This window comes from Rhynchophorus ferrugineus, unplaced genomic scaffold (assembly GCF_030347505.1).
Source record: "Rhynchophorus ferrugineus isolate W39M unplaced genomic scaffold, kcgeb_rfMv2 rfM3, whole genome shotgun sequence".
NCBI lineage: Eukaryota > Metazoa > Arthropoda > Insecta > Coleoptera > Curculionidae > Rhynchophorus > Rhynchophorus ferrugineus.
In genome coordinates, this window is record NW_027472582.1 from 56933472 (window position 1) to 56951535 (window position 18064).

General features: G+C 31.9%; 2 protein-coding genes across 2 annotated transcripts in view; both read right to left on the reverse strand.

The window, feature by feature from the left end:
* Positions 1–18064, reverse strand: part of Schip1 (Schwannomin interacting protein 1) — a 612769-nt gene that overhangs the window by 349464 nt on the left and 245241 nt on the right. The window lies entirely within an intron of this gene.
* LOC143193690 (uncharacterized) overlaps positions 1631–18064 on the reverse strand; it is a 31698-nt gene continuing 15264 nt past the window's right edge. The window contains exon 5 of the mRNA XM_076400006.1: positions 1631–1796. Coding sequence (XP_076256121.1) covers positions 1631–1796 — 166 coding nt within the window. The remainder of the gene's footprint in view (positions 1797–18064) is intronic.

The following is an 18064-nucleotide window of genomic DNA, read 5'->3' on the forward strand; positions in this document are numbered from 1 at the left end:
CTGGAGAATACGGTGGATGAGGAAGCAATTTGAATCCCAATTCACGAATTTTTTCCATCATTATCAGTGACTTGTAACACGGTGCATTGTTTTGGTGAAGCAGCACTTTCTTTTTCTTCAAATGCGGCCGTTTTTCGGCGATTTCGTCCTCCAAACGGTCCAATAATACTATGTAACAGTCGCTGTTGATGGTCCTTCCTTTTTCAAGGAAACGCACATCTTTGGTGCAGACCTAACCGCTGTCATCAAGTCCTATCTCTCGGACAGATCTTTCCAGGTCAAGATCAGGGCATCACTTTCCAGTCGTAAACAAATCGATGCTGGCGTACCTCAAGGTTCCCCGCTGGCCCCAGCCTTATTTAACCTCTTTATTTCAGATATGCCGAGAATAGAGCATACTGACGTCGCCTTTTACGCTGACGACACTGCTTTCTTCACGGCCGCCAGGTTCGAAGTTACAATTCATGAACGTTTACAGAAGCAGCGGTCATGCGGTCAAGTGGTTCAAATTCTGGAGGTTGCAAATCAACCCCCTGAAAACCCAGGCCATCATTTTCCACAAGAAGCGTTACGCATTGCGCGTCTCGCAACTTAAGATCGACACCGCAATAATTCCATGGCGTCAATATATAATAACATCACGTACCTAGGTCTTCACTTCGACCGGCGGTTCGGTTGGCATTCCCAAATCCAGAAAGCAATCCAAAAAGGTTCGGGGATAGCAAACCTGCTATGTTCTCTGATCTGCCCTTCTAGCAGACTTACGATCTCCATCAAATGCTTATTTTACAAGATGTTAATTCGGTCCGTACTCCTCTACGGATCTAATGTCTACTTCAAGTTTGTTACACCCAACCAGGTCAAACGGTGCTTCACTTCACTCCAAATATTATAATTCACAAACTAATCATCCGACAGCTGTCAAATCTTGACGCACTTTTGAGGCACAGGGCTAACTAAAAAACCTATAATTAATCTAACTAATTCTATTAGCGCCATCTATGTGTCAGGTCGGGGACTTTTCAACAACTTAACAAATGCCTTTTTAAAATGATTAGAATCCTGGTCAGAATACGATATGAAAATAGTGATACGAATATCAGATAAAATAATCTATATAACTTGCAGGAAATCACAAGCTCTGTTATTACTTCTTCTCCTGCTTTGCTTCTTATAATAACTCATTTCACTGACCCAACAGTTCCAAATCAAATTAAGTTTAGTGAACAAAATACCATTTGTACAGAAATCTCTGATGGAATAAAAAAACCAAATAGAAAGTGTACATAGAATATTAATTATATGCAAATATCAATTAAAATTACAATACGAAATAATAAGAATACAACAGAATATTCTTGTGCGAACCAAACTAGTAATGAGTTAATTTCATACGCGGTAGGTATAAAAGATATCATATGAAATATTCAGTTTTTCTGCAGATAAAAACCCGCAAACATATGGTTGTGTTTATCCCGTTGTATGATCGTTCTGCATCAGAATGTCACCGTTTTCATAATCGTAAGATTTCGTCACGACTCTACGTCATGTAAATAAGATGGCATCGAAAAAATTTAACCGGAATCGCATTTAAATTCTGGCCATCTCGACTCTCGGCTCTATTCATAAGTTAGTCATATTCTCGCAGTCTGCATCGTATGCCTATGAGCGGCCTTCTATTTATATGTATGTCAAGTCGCTCTTCCTCTTCGTCGCGCTCTCTCTCCCTCTCGACCTCTCTGTCTCTCGCTCTCTCCCCCGCCGCTCCGCATTTGACAGTAAAATAAGGCACTCGTCTTCAAGCGGAAATACAGTCGGCTGTCTCAACTTTTCTAATATCATTTCGAATACGGCATTTCCATTTTATCACGGCTAAAAGGGCCTCGTATTTTTCTCCGAGGCGCTGAAATATAAAGGACAAAAAACCACTATGAACACATCGTTCAACGAAAGAGAAATGGGACAATTCATCAAAATCTCATAAGTAGGAAAGAAAATGGCATTGTTTATTGATTACTGGTAGATTAATTGTTTGTATGGAACAAAATATAGTCAATTCTAAAAAGAAACGTGTTTTGTCCGATTATTGTATTAATTAAATAAGATATTTAATAAAAGTCTTTTTACGTTTCGATTGATGCTAGGTTAATTGTTTATATGGAAGAATATGGAGTTCATTCTAAAAATAAACATGTGTTTTCTAATTATTGTTAATTATTATTAATCAAATAAAATTTTTAATAAAAGTTTTAAAGTATTTTTACGTTTAACAAATTATTCTGGTATAGAAAGTCTAATATATAACTAAATATAAAAGATCAGGCTATCATTATTACCAAAATTAAACAAGCCACCAAAGAATAGTAGAAATAAATGTATTATCGACATATAATTTATTATCAGCTACAATGCCCAATTAATATAAGCAAGTTACAAGTAACAACACATTTTATAGGTAAGAGTCATTGGATATTTAATAATGATTTTGCTTCTTATATATACTGTGATAACTCCAAAACCACCTTTAACTAATAAGCCCAATAGGCAAGGCTGCTTGTGCTTTTGCTTCTGTAAGATGGTACGTGTGAAAGAAGAAGAATTATACTATCAATTTTACAATCCGTCTCTTTTCCGGCATCGAATCTTTTACCGTTTGATATCTGTAAGCTTAGGATAAGGAAAATAGGAGACTAACATTATTCGACGCCATAACAGCTGAGACCGACCGCCAAGTGTGATGAGATTTAGTTAATAATATTCTAAGTCTTGTGCCACTAAGCATTTGGTTAAGATACCCTCTAAAAGTTCAGGCTATATACTGGAGATTCTGATGATGACACAACCATCTTGATTTATCTCCGTTAGCAAGTTCGAAGCGGGTTTTGTTGTGATTCGATGCAAGATATTATACAGAAAAAAAACAGCATAGAATATATCCATAGCTATATAGAAGTAAAACTCTTAAGGGAATGAAATAAATTCAGAAACTTAGTTGAACGGTAAATTATTAAATTGAATCTTGAAAACAGATAGTGCCAAATAAAATAATATTTTTTGATATATTTCAAAGTCTCCTTTTTACCAATTACAGTTTACCTGGACTGGACCTACAGTTTAACGTGGGCACCGAACCACAGTTTGTCGGTATTGAACCTATCGACTGGCCAGTGACCAACATAGAGACCATCCCAGAAGACTTTCCCTCTTATTCAGCTTTATTGCTGACATAACTGCGATGGTTATTCATTGTCAGATTTTTCCCCTGTTGCCAATAAAGACATTTACATTTACATCATAAAATATATAGTAATTTAGCAATAGCTAGTATTTTTATTTGGTAATTGACAAATTTTTCATCAACAATGTCATATTACAAAATTAGAAATTTTGAATGAAATGATAGGTATAATAATATTGGAACATTCAATTATTTTGTCAACAGATAATTAAGTATATAACAAAGTATGGGTATATATAATATATATATATATATATATATATGTATATATATATATATATATATATATATATATATATATATTATATATAGATATATAGATATATAACAACGCTGGTGAGTCGTTAGTACAATGCATGGGCATTTGTACTTGACATTCAAGTGGTTTGAGGAACAATAAATCGAGTTCCTTCCTCAAAAAGTTTACTATCAGAAAATTATTAGGGGTTGCAACTATGACCGAAAAAAAAAACAATGGTCTTTGATGCCTCGACATTCCCAAGGTTTGTTTAACATCTGAATTACTTATTCTTTTAATAAGAAAGATATTTTCCTTCACCTTATGAAGGCGTATAATTTCTAACAACTAAAAATCTGTAAAACTCAGAATAACTAAGAATTGCTGTAGAATAAATTTACCTTAAGTGGGAAAAATTAATTTTAATTAATAAAGTGATATTTGCTTTGCATACCAACCCATAGAGGTTGTGAACTACCACTCTTCATGAACGCCTACAGTTCATTTTATTTGAACGTTCACTAAATTATATTTTTCATTAATAATTATATGCAGTTGATTAATTTGTGATGCAACGTCATCATATTAGATTCCCATCGTCCATCAGATTTTCACAAATTTATAGTATTTGCATGAAAATAATATCAATACTTTCCATGCAGCTTCATTGCAATATTTCCAGCTTTCAGTAGCATTAGTTTAATTGGTGCTCACAGCTTAATGCTTCTTATATGATGGAAAATGTACTGTTTCGTTTTCAATGAAACTTTAACCAGTGATCATCGTTCTGTATTCTTTGTGTAATTTTACTGACATTTATTTTGTAAAACGCGAATAAAATTGAAGTTGTTGAAAATTGAATAATTTTTCATGCCAAAATAATATAATAATATAATTTTAAATAAAATTAATATACAAAATCAATATCATTTACCAACACGTAAAATTCTTAAACATATATGTGAAATATTATTCACATGGCTCTATCCTACTTAAGTTTAAACCTTTCAATTATTTATTTTGATATCACCACAATTAGTCAATCAATATAAATCTAACGGATTTATTAATTAGTCAAATTGATATACTGCATAACATAACTGATGATAATGAAATACCAGTTTTATAAATTATATCATAGACAATAAATCTAGTTTACACTGGGGATACATTTAGTTTATTAAATCAATATCCGTAAATGTTAATGAACAAATCAAACATACATTTTATTTTCAGGTTGATATGTTTATTGCTGACAAGTAATTGGAAACAGCAATTTAATTTATATTATACCAATTCAGTATATAATAGAAAATCTCTTTATTATTCAAAAAAATTATAATTGTGACTTATAAAATGTTCCGCAGCAAAGAATGACATATGTAGAAAATTCTAAGAAATGCTAAGCCAGTGTATGAAAATAACATTTTTCACACATGACATGAGTCATATTATTCGCTTATGCTTTTAGCATATAATAAAAGTAATCCTATATACCTGAAAGGACTCTGGTGCATAAGCAGCAAACTTCGGTCCCGACGTAGAATAAAAATGAGATACGGAATTGCATAGGATTACATTAAATGCCATTACCTAGCAAATCTAAAATTTTCTTTATAACTTTAATAGTGGAATAAGCGAAAAATAAAAGTACAATATCATAGAAGATTTTCAACATTATTTTATAAAACTTTTCTAGTTACTGTTAGTAGTTCTGTTATTAGTTATTATTTCTTTATATTATTCTGAATAAAAAGGATATTAAAAATTAGTTAAAAGAAGAGAAAATTTACAAAAAATATGGAATAAAAAAGAACAGGGATCAAATAAGTGGGAAGAATAAACCGTAGCACAAGTAAAGCAACTAAGGCGATGGAAAAAAGGAAGTGAATCTACGATTTAAAAGAGGAACGTAGAGGTAAAATAAATAAAATTTCAGTGAATATGAAAATATAATAGTAACGACTAAGAATAAAAAAATTAGAAAATAGAGCTTAATAACAAATAAATTAGTAGAGCAAATTTTTCAAAAAAGATACACTCAAAATAATCAGGTGGAATATAAAAAGGATCTTATGTACCCACTTTTTATTGTAAGCCGAAAATGAACAAGAAAAAAAGTGTTAAAAAGTTTAGTAAAACATGGAAATTTTTTCTGGATGTTTTATTATATTTATATAACAAAATTATATGCAAAGAATTATAAGTAGACATTTGCACATTCACACTTTAGACAGAACGACTTTTTTTACAATGTAGATAAAGAATGCGTGCGATTGTTGTTCTGATTTAGACTATACACACCGGTCTTCAATTTATACCATTTTTGATAATTCGATATAAGAGAGCGCGAAATGATTTCTCAAATGTACATGAAATCTGAGCCAGTATTGGCCAAAGGGGATATACGAAAAGTATTTCAATAAAATAATTTTAACAAAATATTTAACCTAAACCTATTTATTTATTTGCAATATTACGTTAATTACTACCAACTGATCAATTTGAAGTCAGCGCCGAGCAAAAAATTAGATTTGTTTGGTTCTTAACTCCAATCCAATTCTCAATCCGTCGTGCCAGACCTTGTCGAAGGCTTTGGTTAGGTCCTGAAGAACTGCTCCAAGCTTTTTACATTGATCAAAAGCGTAATGGATGTGTGCGGCCCGACGGGTAGCCTGATCATCTGGAATGATGTTGTTTTCCTTTGTGAAAGAGTTGAGAGAGTAGAGTAATGCCCTCTCGGCAAGCTTCGAAATGGCACTGAGAAGGCTGATAGGCCTGTAATCAGATGGAGATGATTTTGCTCGTTTCTTGGGTATAACCGCTATATGTGCGTGTTTCCAAGACGCCGGGAAATAGTGCAGCCTCATGATGGAGTTAATGATGTTTGCCAGTTCTGCGAGCTGCTTATGCAGGAGCTTTTTTAACTGGGTAATCGATATTCCATCGAAACCTGGAGATTTTTTGGTTTGAATTTTCCAGCGAAATATTGCATCGACATTTCGATATACCTAGCGTTGATGCTATATGGAATGATAGTACGATTTATTATTATTGGCACTTCACTAATCACCATATTCAACGCGTTCTAAATATATCATTTCCAATGAAAATAATATGAGCGCATCGCGCTTGTTATTGAAAGAATTTTAAACGGCATACCCGCAAGACAATTCATGGCAGTCGAAATATGATCCGGTGCGGAATGTCTCCGAAGCTGAACGGAATGCGACAGGGGGCGAGAGAGGTCGTGTCGAATATTTTCCCCGTGATAGTGTTGGATCTAAAGGCGTCCGAATAATGAAAATATTTTGCCGCGTACGGCTCGGAAAATATTTTTCAGCTTCGTTAGGGGCACGCCATTTTATTGCAGCTTACTCGATTTAAAACTGGAGCTTCATTGAATAGTTTCACGCTACGGACACGTTTCAATAGGATGGATAAATGTAATATTTTATGACGGAAATTGATAGGTTTTGGGGTTTTACTGATTATTTGACGCATATGGAAAATGTGTTGAATTTAAAAATAGAATTTTTATAGGAAAACTCACGTCATCGTTGTTTATTGTATTAGGCTTCGTCGTTAAATTAAATTCATATGTATCAAGCATAATTTATCATTAAGAGTCTGTCGATGTTGAGACCCTAATCGGCCATATTGTTAATGTAGCATCTATTTAGGATATACATTCAAGTAACAAGACTAAATTGTGAAACTTTATTAGCAAGATGTTTTAAAATGAGGAAGAACAACGAGGAACAAAAGACACAACCAAAACGAATTGCGGAGAACAATATCCAATAAGTTACAAAGAATCCATAATTGTAAAAATGTTCCAAGAGAAAGAAAAAGAAAGAAAGAAAAATTGACTGTAAATAACATAACAGTAGGACAGTCGCCTCAAATAACAGAAAGGGAAAATATGGATATTAAAGTTTCCATTTAGAATTTTAATGAGATTCAATAGCAGCAAACTGAATCACAGGTTCTCTTGGAAGTAGAAAGAATAGATCTTTGTCTAATATCTGATTTTGGAGAATATATATTTGGAGCTAATACCAATAAGCAAGAGCGTAATATGTTAATAATTTTAAAAAAAATCTCACCATGAAGAAACAAGACTCAGAGATGAAGCAAGTATATAGGTTATCTATTGGTTTTAAGTACTCTTTTCGTCTCATTTAAACAAAGACAAAAAATTATTTTAATTTTAAACAAATCGTGCTTCTTTTATACACTTTTGATAATTTACTTTTTCGAGAACAATATCATAGTTTCTTGTCAATTATTCACTGATTTTGGTTCTTATATTCACTTTGCCAATGTTGCTAGGTTGTTGAATTTAACTTTCAATTCCGAGGTTTTATTTCAATAATACCAATTATAATCATTAGATAAATTCATCTATTAATAACATCAACAAAAGTAGTAAAGAAATCACGGGAAACCAAATAAGACCGCCTGTTGAGGTGTGTAGAAGAGGACACGTATTTTGAAATACAGAATGAATAGTGCAAAATGCTGTGAATTTGAAATATAAAACACTATAAGTTTCTCATGAGAATCTACAAGTCTTATTTTGGTAGTTTTGTTACCTATTAACCACCATAAACACTTATGCTGTATGCTCCAATATAATACAGACTAGTGGGGCTTTCTTTTAATCTTCTAACGGGTTCGCTACATACATGCTATGTTTCCACGGTTCAATTTGATGTCAAGCAGGCTATCAAGAAGATGATGATTAAGTAAGGAGGGAAATCTATTACTGCGATGAGATTGTTTAAGATGTTCGATATTAGGTTGGAACAGAAACTTTGATTTGATACGATTTAAATTTGTGTATAAACGAATAGAACGAAAACTCTGATGACACGAGCTGATCTTTTTATTTTTATGATGGGAAATACTGATATGTGACTTTGTCACTTCAATGGAACCCGTGCGCACATTCTTATAACTTTGAAATATTAAAGTAACATAATTTAATGCATATAAGACGTTCTAAAATTTACAGCATTTGACCACAATAGAGCATTTTCTATTAAAGGCTAAAGAACAGATGCATGAACGATTTTTCACCGGATACGAGCTAATAAATTACACCTTTATGCTTCAATTATGTTGTAGACCATTCGAGACAGGCATGAGAAGTTAGGTATTCAATCAAATGCACAGATTGTGGAGATATAACACTTACAATATATTAGATATAATTAACTATTCCTGCCCTTGAGTTGTTCTTAGAAGCTGAACATCTTTCCTGAAAAACTACCCAACTTCTCCAAGCATTTTATTACGATTCCAGTAAATATGTGCATATATGATACAAGGTGTTGAAATTCAACATTTACAAAGGGTCTCTCCATTATTTTTTAACGCAGTGGTGGACGCAGTTACACAGCATAATGACACAAAATATTCCAATTGATCTGACATGCAACGGGTGCTATCTGGAAAAAGGGATGCTTTTGAAGTGCACAGGTTAACAGCAGTATATTGGCCAACAAGCAACATTTTCCAATAGCGAGCTAAAGAACGGTAAAACTGCACTCTAGATAGATAACAATTTAGTAGGTATTAAACTTGATTCCAACGGTTGCATATTACTATTGCGATGTATTTGTATTCTCTGTATTTAACAAGGCATAATAATAATTAATAATGCAATTAGCATTTACACATATGCATATGACGGTTGCACATATGCAACCGAACATATAAAATATAAGTTGGAAAATTTTTTAAACTTTTTAACATATATCATAACTGACATATATCTGTCAGAGACTGTCATAATTAAAGAAATTATATATCAAGATAACAAGTAACCAGAGCAGATTTCTATGAGTTTCTGGTATTTCTAAAATTCACCTAACATTTGTCATAACGAGTTCAATATATGTTGAAACAAACTTACACAATTAATATACTAACCTTATATAAAAAATATAAATTAAATATAAGGATGGACTAAAATTGTAAAGTTGCATATAAAAAGAACAGTTTCAATTTAGAATTAAATTATATACTTTGAAGCCGACGCTCAAGCTGAACCTAATATTAAAAGAGCGATATTTACCAACATCCGAACGACTAGAACGCATTTCAGATTATCTCAGCTCGTCCAATTTATTCCAATATGGTAGATTAAACTGTCGCACAAAATAATTTAAAAGGATCCGCTATCGATATTCGATATCACATTCGCGTCGTCGAATAAGATTCTTTTTTTAAGTAAAACCGAAGAGCTTTCTATACGACAGCCCGCTTCGACTTCCGTCTCATACGCCGATGATTTTCAAATGGATTTAGTAAAACATGTTACGGACGCCGACTAAGCATTTTTCCACGGTCCTCCGCCAGCTTTTCTCAGTATAATACTTTGTGCTCTAAACAGGGAATAATAACCTGATTTCCAGATAAAGATGTCGCGTCCCTTCCAGATATCCAGGTTTGTAGTGGATCGAAAGAAACTCATTCCACGTAGTAATTTTATTTCCTTTTATACTCCTTCCAAGAATTCATTAACGATACTAAATATCTGGACAGCATATTTTTTAATGTTTTCAAACAAATTACTTCATTATATTTTAAAGTGTAGCAACTATGGCTTGAATTCTAAGCAATACTGGGGACATGTTATGGTTTTGAGAATATAATGTTATATGAATAATTTGGGAATACGGTAATCTCCTTCACAGATAAAGCAAACACATAGTTCTTTTCATCACATTTTAACATCGACAGGTAGGAAAAAAGTAATTTCAACCTTGCATAAAACATGCTTCTTTTATGTTTTATTTTTTAGCGAACAATATCATGTTTTCTGGCAATTATTCTCTAATTTTGGTTCTTATATTCACCTTGCTAATGTTGCTGAATCTAATCTAACGTTTCATTCCAAAAGCGTTATTCTAATGAAAACAATTATAATCATTAGATAAACCAATCAATTAATAACAATAACAAAACCAGCAAAGAAGTCACGGAAATAATATAACTCTGCTTGTTGAAGTGTGTAGAACAGGATACGCATTTTATTAAAAAATTACTGATAGTGTAGGCTCGAAACCACAATCTTCGATATTAAGCCAACCGATTGGCTAAGTTGGTTACAACTTAGAGATTATCCAGCCGGTTACAAGCGTGATTGGCATGATCATTCTTGTCATATTTCGTTCTTTTGCCTTCTTGCGGATAATCACAATTATAAATAATCGCAAATATAAGTATACAACCATGCAAAGACATAGTGTGGTCTTGACAATTGCGCCAACCAAGCCGGTCTTAACTTGGACTGTCTCTTCTCTTATGTTGTAAATAGTCCCGCTAACTAAGTTGTCTCGTTTCAATATTCTCTTGCAATTGTTCTCACTTTGTTCACCTTTTTAATCTTCTTATTTTTCTTTCTTTAAAATATATGGTTTTGTACATCCCTTTTTGTTTTTTTATATATATTTTGTTACTTAATGGAAGACTAATAACGAAAAAATTGTTCATAGTAGAGTAAAATCTCATGTTTTTTTTTAATATTGACATTAAGTTCTTTATTCTGACTTACAGTTTCCTACTTTCAGTTTCTATTCCCGATATTTAAATGAATTTACTATTCAATTTAACTATACTGATTTTACTTTTCAAACTGCTATCTGAATCTGCTATCGGAGTGCCTCAAACACCTTTAGAGTATTATGATGATTCTACCCCATCATATTCCCATTGTCGGTTTCAACCATTTAAAACTGGTCATTTTGATATTAATGAGAAAGAAGCCTCGTAGATAGGAAAATTTTAAAACAATTAGTTGCAAGGCTTATTGGACGAAAACTCGGTTCAAACTGTCAAAGAACCTGCTGAAAGCATAGCAGTTTATGAACCAACTATTTTCAGACATTTATATGCGGTGGTCAAGATCTAAGAGGATGGAAAATGAGTGTCATATATTGATCGAAAATGTCAATTCGAATCGTTTCAACATTCCGATTTGATTGACTGCCCATCAAAAGAGCTTCCTTTGATGTATTCTAAATGGAGATGAAAAGTGTATCTACATTTCAAGTGCAAAAACTGGTGGGTTAATGCAAGAACGTCATTAATATCGACACCGAAGCGATATATTCATGGTTATAAAGTCTTGCTAAGTATATGGTGTGATCAAGTTATGTTTCACAGGAAGTGGTAGATCAGGTATTACAAGCTGTTGTAAACCGAATGAAACTGCTACTTCTGATATCTACTGCAGTAACAATTTCAATAGTTTTTTCTGAAATAAAAAAGCTACAAGCAAAATGGCTAGCGAAGGGCCAAGTATTAAGAACAAAAATTGAAAACAGAATTTTAATCAAGCAATAGAAAAGTAAAGCTAAATAGAGTACGTTAATTATATTTCCGCTTATGGCAAATTACAGTTTATATATATATTCATGTTACTAAGTAGATTACGTCGGCTAAAATAGAACTTCGCAAACTACATCGTAAAAAACCCAAAACCAATTTATTACCTGTACTTCAACCGTCGATTTTATGCATATAGGATGAAAAAGCTATCCAAAACTTTACATAGTTTATTGTGGAATTTACAATGCAAATTTTAGTCGGCTTGACTGGAGACCGCAATATTTAATTTTCCTTCTAATTGGTCGGCGTCGGATAACACGAAAAACACATTCGAAACTTTAGAAGAGTTAATGGGTTAGAAAATTAAGACCATGCCATTGGTCTCGCCCGTTTTTATTGGGTTTAAAGTGGCATCGTTGGAGCACGTAGCGCACCGTGAAACATGCGACAAACACCGCTGCAAATAAATTTTATCGGGCATCATTTGGCAATCTATTTTTATTCATTGAACGTGTCTATTGCCATAGGTTTTCTTTATATTATATTTATTGAGCAATAGTTTACATTAAATGACCCTTTTGTCCTGTAATTCGGATTTATTTGGCTTCAAGTAAAATACCCTGAGACCAATGTAAAAAACTATTTGACTATATTTTACTCCATATATTAACCCTATCCATGTGCACACATATGTAGTATAAACATATCATTTTAAGAAACATTAGCTTCTTAACACATTACTCCCTATGCAAAATATGGCTTTAGTGCTCTTACTGTTTTTGTTGCTTTTTGAAATGTATTTTGCCACTAAAAATATTGATGACTGATTAACACTACCGTCTACTATTAGCAAACTCCGATTAGAATATATAATGTACTAAACACTGGAGATTATTTCTCGGCTATATAGATAGCGCAAATATAATAAAAATTAACAATATATACCTCAAATATTATACAGCTATTCTCAATGTTATTCTCATTTTGGTGGAGCAAACATTTGTCAAGAGTAGTGTTGATATATAGTGACTGTGTATAGAAAAGCATACTTTGTAAATGTAATTCTCCATTGCTATGATTTAGTCATAAGTTAGTACGTGAGAACTTTCACTATAACCTGACTTAGGTCCTTGAAGTCGATCAAATATACGACGAGCTGCCTCACGTGGTTGCGAGAGACAGAAAATGGAAAAATTCTAAGATACGCTCAGAATGCAATGAGTTCGTTCACATTAGATACAACAGCGAGCACGAAACAAAGAAATTAAGCCATTTCGCAGACGATTCACAGCGCACTTGTGATCCAGTAACCTGTGAACGAGCAGTATTCCACTACGATCCGAAAATAGACTATGGTGCCAACAGAATAGCTACCAATAGAGAAAGGACAATTGTTTATCAATATTGTAAATATTAATGCGGTGAATGCAGCGTTACTGGGTTATACTGTTCAGAATAACCAAATTTTTATTAGATATAAGTTGCAAAATCTTAAAGAATTACGGATACAAAGCAAATTTTATCACTTACTGGGAGCGCTATTACTACTTCCAAATGCATATCATTAATGCAACTATCAACCAATTTATTTTATTGGCAACCCATATGCAGCTATTGGAGGTATTTTAACTCACAATCCAATGGTGAAGGAAACTATTGTTCAAGAACTACGAACGTATTTTCATCAGAAGGACTTTTTAGTCAAAATATTCAAAGTAGCATCGGATACCATCTGACAGCCATACTAACGTCCGTCATCGACATTCGACGAAGTGGCTATTTTTATTTTCGGGGTGTTACTATAGGTGAAACGAAATTCACATGGTCAATATATACTTAAAGTTACATTATGTGAAAATAGTAGTTGTTATATGAAGTATTTGAATACATTTACAGGCCTTGTTTGGAATAATTCTCCAGTTTTACCTGATTATTATGAAGAAAACTACTACTAAAACTTCTCGTATTTTTGTGGAAATTGATAGATGATAGAGCCTATATATACTCTTTAAAGAAGTTAGATTTGAATCTCCAAAGGTGGTGATATTGAAGAGATGTGAAACTAGAGAACTTCTGAATTAGTGAACAAACTTATTAGTCACTAATCAGTTAACAATTTTTCAGAAATCATTCAAAAACAGCGAAAACATGTGAAAAAATCTGAAACATAGAATGACAATCTTTAATAAGATTCAAAATGTGGATTAAATATTTTAAAAAATTACTTTATACGCATTGTTACTTAAGGTCAAAATCGGATATTAGATCGTATAATAATCAATGTACATCAGCCAAATTAGCACTCGCTGTATCATGAACTAAAACGGAAATAAACCATTAATAATAATTCGAATTGAATTTGACATTAAGAAATTAACAAACATATCGAGGAGAAAATAGTTAAAAACTATTTGGAAAATAACAAAAGGAAATACATAACCCACCCAGAGTATAGTTCCAACTGATTTGCTTTTGACTACCAATTTTCCCAGTCGATGTAGAGTGCTCTTACTGGAAAACGCTTTACTTTATTTGAAGGAAACAAAAATAAGTTCAATTTTTGTTCTGATATCAAAATACCACTTTTATTATTATACCACTACTGTCACTGTCATTCTATGTTTCAGATTTTTTCACATGTTTTCGCTGTTTTGAATTATAACTAATTGTGTCTATGATCGAAAAGCGATAAAGTTTTTTGGAAAGGATTTTGTAAACTACTTGAAAGATGATAAAAATATTTAAAGATTATAGCTTCGATGAATAATACTTTCATGCGATTTCTAACTAATTATATAAATAAAACTATCTCTTCAACTAGTTTAATAATATATTACTTGCTATTTATTATTATTTATTCTTATATGAACGTTATTATACATATTAATTAACATTTTGCTTATGATATTAAAAAACATTTATATCTTAGTAACCTAATAATATACTTTCAAAAATGCAATAACGATTATTAGAACAAAATTTTAATATCCCCATAGTGGGCCTATTAAAATGTGATCACATTATACGTGGATTTTCTGTCAGCTATGCGATTTTTTAATTAAAAATGTGCAGACTATGCAGTAGGAATACCTCTTTAATTAAAACATGTCTCATAGTCCAGTAGATTATGTAAATTGCTGTATTTAATTAAGATTTCAGGGCAGGCTTATTCCAACAAAGCAGTATCTTTTGAATAATGTAGTTTAATTTTTGTTATGTTTGGTTTGGTATTTAATGTTTGGTGATGGTATATTTAATAGGTGGTGTTTTCAATATTTATAAATAGAACTTTCTTATAATAAAGAATTTACTTTAATATAGAATTCAGTCCTCAGCAATTATTGTAAATAAAATCGATAATCCATTTGATATTATTATATTATTCTTTAGTCTTCAATATTGAAGATAAAACGATTAGTTATATAAATTAGTGGTGGATATTTGACGTACGTCTATTATTTTTTTATAAATAAGATTATGTCTGAACTTCTGTCATGCCTTAGAACTGTTTGAAATTTGTAGGGGTCTTATTTAATATTATCTGCGATCACAGTATTGGTATTTACTCCATATAGTTGAGTTATTCTTCAAATCTTACTATTTTTCTAATATAATAACTAATACATATATATATATATATATATATATATATATATATATATATATATATATATAACCATGGTCCTCGGCATTAAGCGACTGGCGAATGACCACCCCAGAAGACATCCGGTCTTACCCAGCCTGGTTACTAGCGTGATTGGGATGATTTTCCTTGTCAGATTTTATACTCTTGCCTAGGACAATCATAAATATTAAACAATCACCCACATAAATTTACGACCATGCCCCAGCAGGATTCGAATCCGCGGCTAGCGCAACAGTAGGAGGAACGTCTTATTGCCTTTACCTCTGGGCCACCAAGCCGACTATTTATATTTTTGGGTAGTACTTTTCCACTATGTCGAATTTAGACGACTTTTAATTATTTGTTCAAATTTCCTTCATGGATATGCACAGTAGATCAATCACTCAATTAATATTAGAATTACTTTCATCTCCCTTTTTTATATGTCGAAATAATAAGTACTATTTGTCAAATATGTATGTTCGTCTTTCCATAATACTCTACTGTAAATTTCCACTAGTTAGTTCAGTAGTCATCTGAACATTTTTTAAAAAAATATTTACGATACTATTTTATCTTAACTCAGTTATTTTCCGTTCAGTTTTCTCAGTACACTTCGTAATTCTTCAATGTTTATCTTTGCTGTGCTCTCATTTTCTTCTTTTGTTTGTCGCAATATTTATTATTGTTATATTAATTTTTATCATTTTTTGTAGATAATATAAATTGAATCCTATCTTCTTATAATTCTATTATTTCTTCATCTTATTATAAGTTTACTTTTATGTTTCTATAACCTGATTTCCCCTTTTTGCAGGTCTATAAAACGTTGTAAAAATAGGTTTTCATTAGTATTTGTCCCATCCATCTCTCCAAATTATACTTATGTCCTCTTTTTTACACTTTCAGTTGACTTTCCATTCAAATTGTTTCTCCATGTTCCTCTTTTAGTTTATTTTAATTTTTATCACAAAGTAACTGACTAATAAATATGTGATATAATATTAACCTTAATTAAGTAATTATAATTGCGGATTATTTTAGCCTTAATAAAATAGGCATTTCCATTTTGAATGCATTAATTTCAGAAGAATTTCCATAAATGACATTTTAAAAATTTTGGCTGTCTTTTTGGCAACCCTTTTGTTACATACTTTAACCGCCAACAACGCAAACCAGTCTAATTTCCTTCTAAAACAGAGTAATTTCCTCGCCATGGCCATTAATACGCCGCCATATTTTAAATTAACCGCCGAACAAACGCAATAAGATGGCTGTATAACATTTTCGTATTTCCTGGGTTCGCGGGTTCGCGGTCTAACCGCGCACTTTTATTATTTATTGGACGTTTTAATGCCCAGGCCTGAATTTTACACTTTTTGCCTTGTTTTGTTAATTTGCAACGACATACCTCTTTTTCGACCTGGTTATTTACTGGCAATTTTCGTCCGCTACCCGAAAAAGCAGCTGGTCCCCTCGGAAGAAAAGTTTTTAATGCGTTTTCTTTGTAACTTAAGAAATCAATAGAAAAACCAACAAAATTTATTTTAATACGCATAATAAGATGTCAAAAATGTGTTGATATAACATAGTTATTTCTTAATATTTGTGATAGGATAATAGATTTGTGATGACATGGGAAGGTAATACGACCAGTAATAAATCATTTAGTTTCCAGTTAAATTGCTACAAATATGTTTATATTTTGATAGCATTTCAACATTCTGTTTAGTGAGCATATTTCTAAAATATAAAATTTAGAAAAACAGAATGAAAACTTAAATTGACACACCCATAACATTGTTTTGTGAATCTGAATCACTGGAGGGCCGAAGGTAAAAACATGACAGATTTCTTTTGTTTCCTTCGATTTGAAATTTGGTAAGACAACTTAGGTTATATTTGTTTCTTTCTCTATTTTGTGTATGATTTTAGGAAATTTGTTGTTATGATGTTATTTCTGTAGCATTTAATTAAATAAAGAAACATGACATGAGTGTTGTTTGGCAGGATGCCAAGGTTCAAATAATATTAACTATTTTCCAAAAGATTCTGCTCTAGCTCAGAAACAGTTTTTAAAAGTAAACAGTACTAAGCACCAGATGGCCTAATCTTCAACATCGAAAAATTTTTGACAGGAAAGTATATTATTTGCATTTTATACCACCACATCATTGTAATCTGACTCAGTTTCAATGTCATTGGCATTGATGTGCTTGACACCATTCCATTCTTCACCTATACAAATCGAGATTTAAAAGAACTAAAAAAAATTAATTAAAATTTAATGTTTATATGTTTACAAGCTTAAATGTTTAATGTTAATAAGTGTTGAATTCATAACTCACGAAATTGAAGAAATCCGGCATCAGATGCTGCAAAGAGAGTCGAAAGAGTCATAGCGAATCACCATTCACCCTTTAACCGGCATAAATGTTCAATCATAAAGAAAAAAAATATGTAAGGGAAAAGTAAACTTTTAATGAAAGCATCAAAAAAATTTTCAAAAAAATTCAAACAAATGTAACCGAATATTATATTGTCGCTTCTCAAAAGTTTCAATATATATTGGATTACTTATTGTAATCGGCAACGAAAATTATATCAACACAGAGCTACA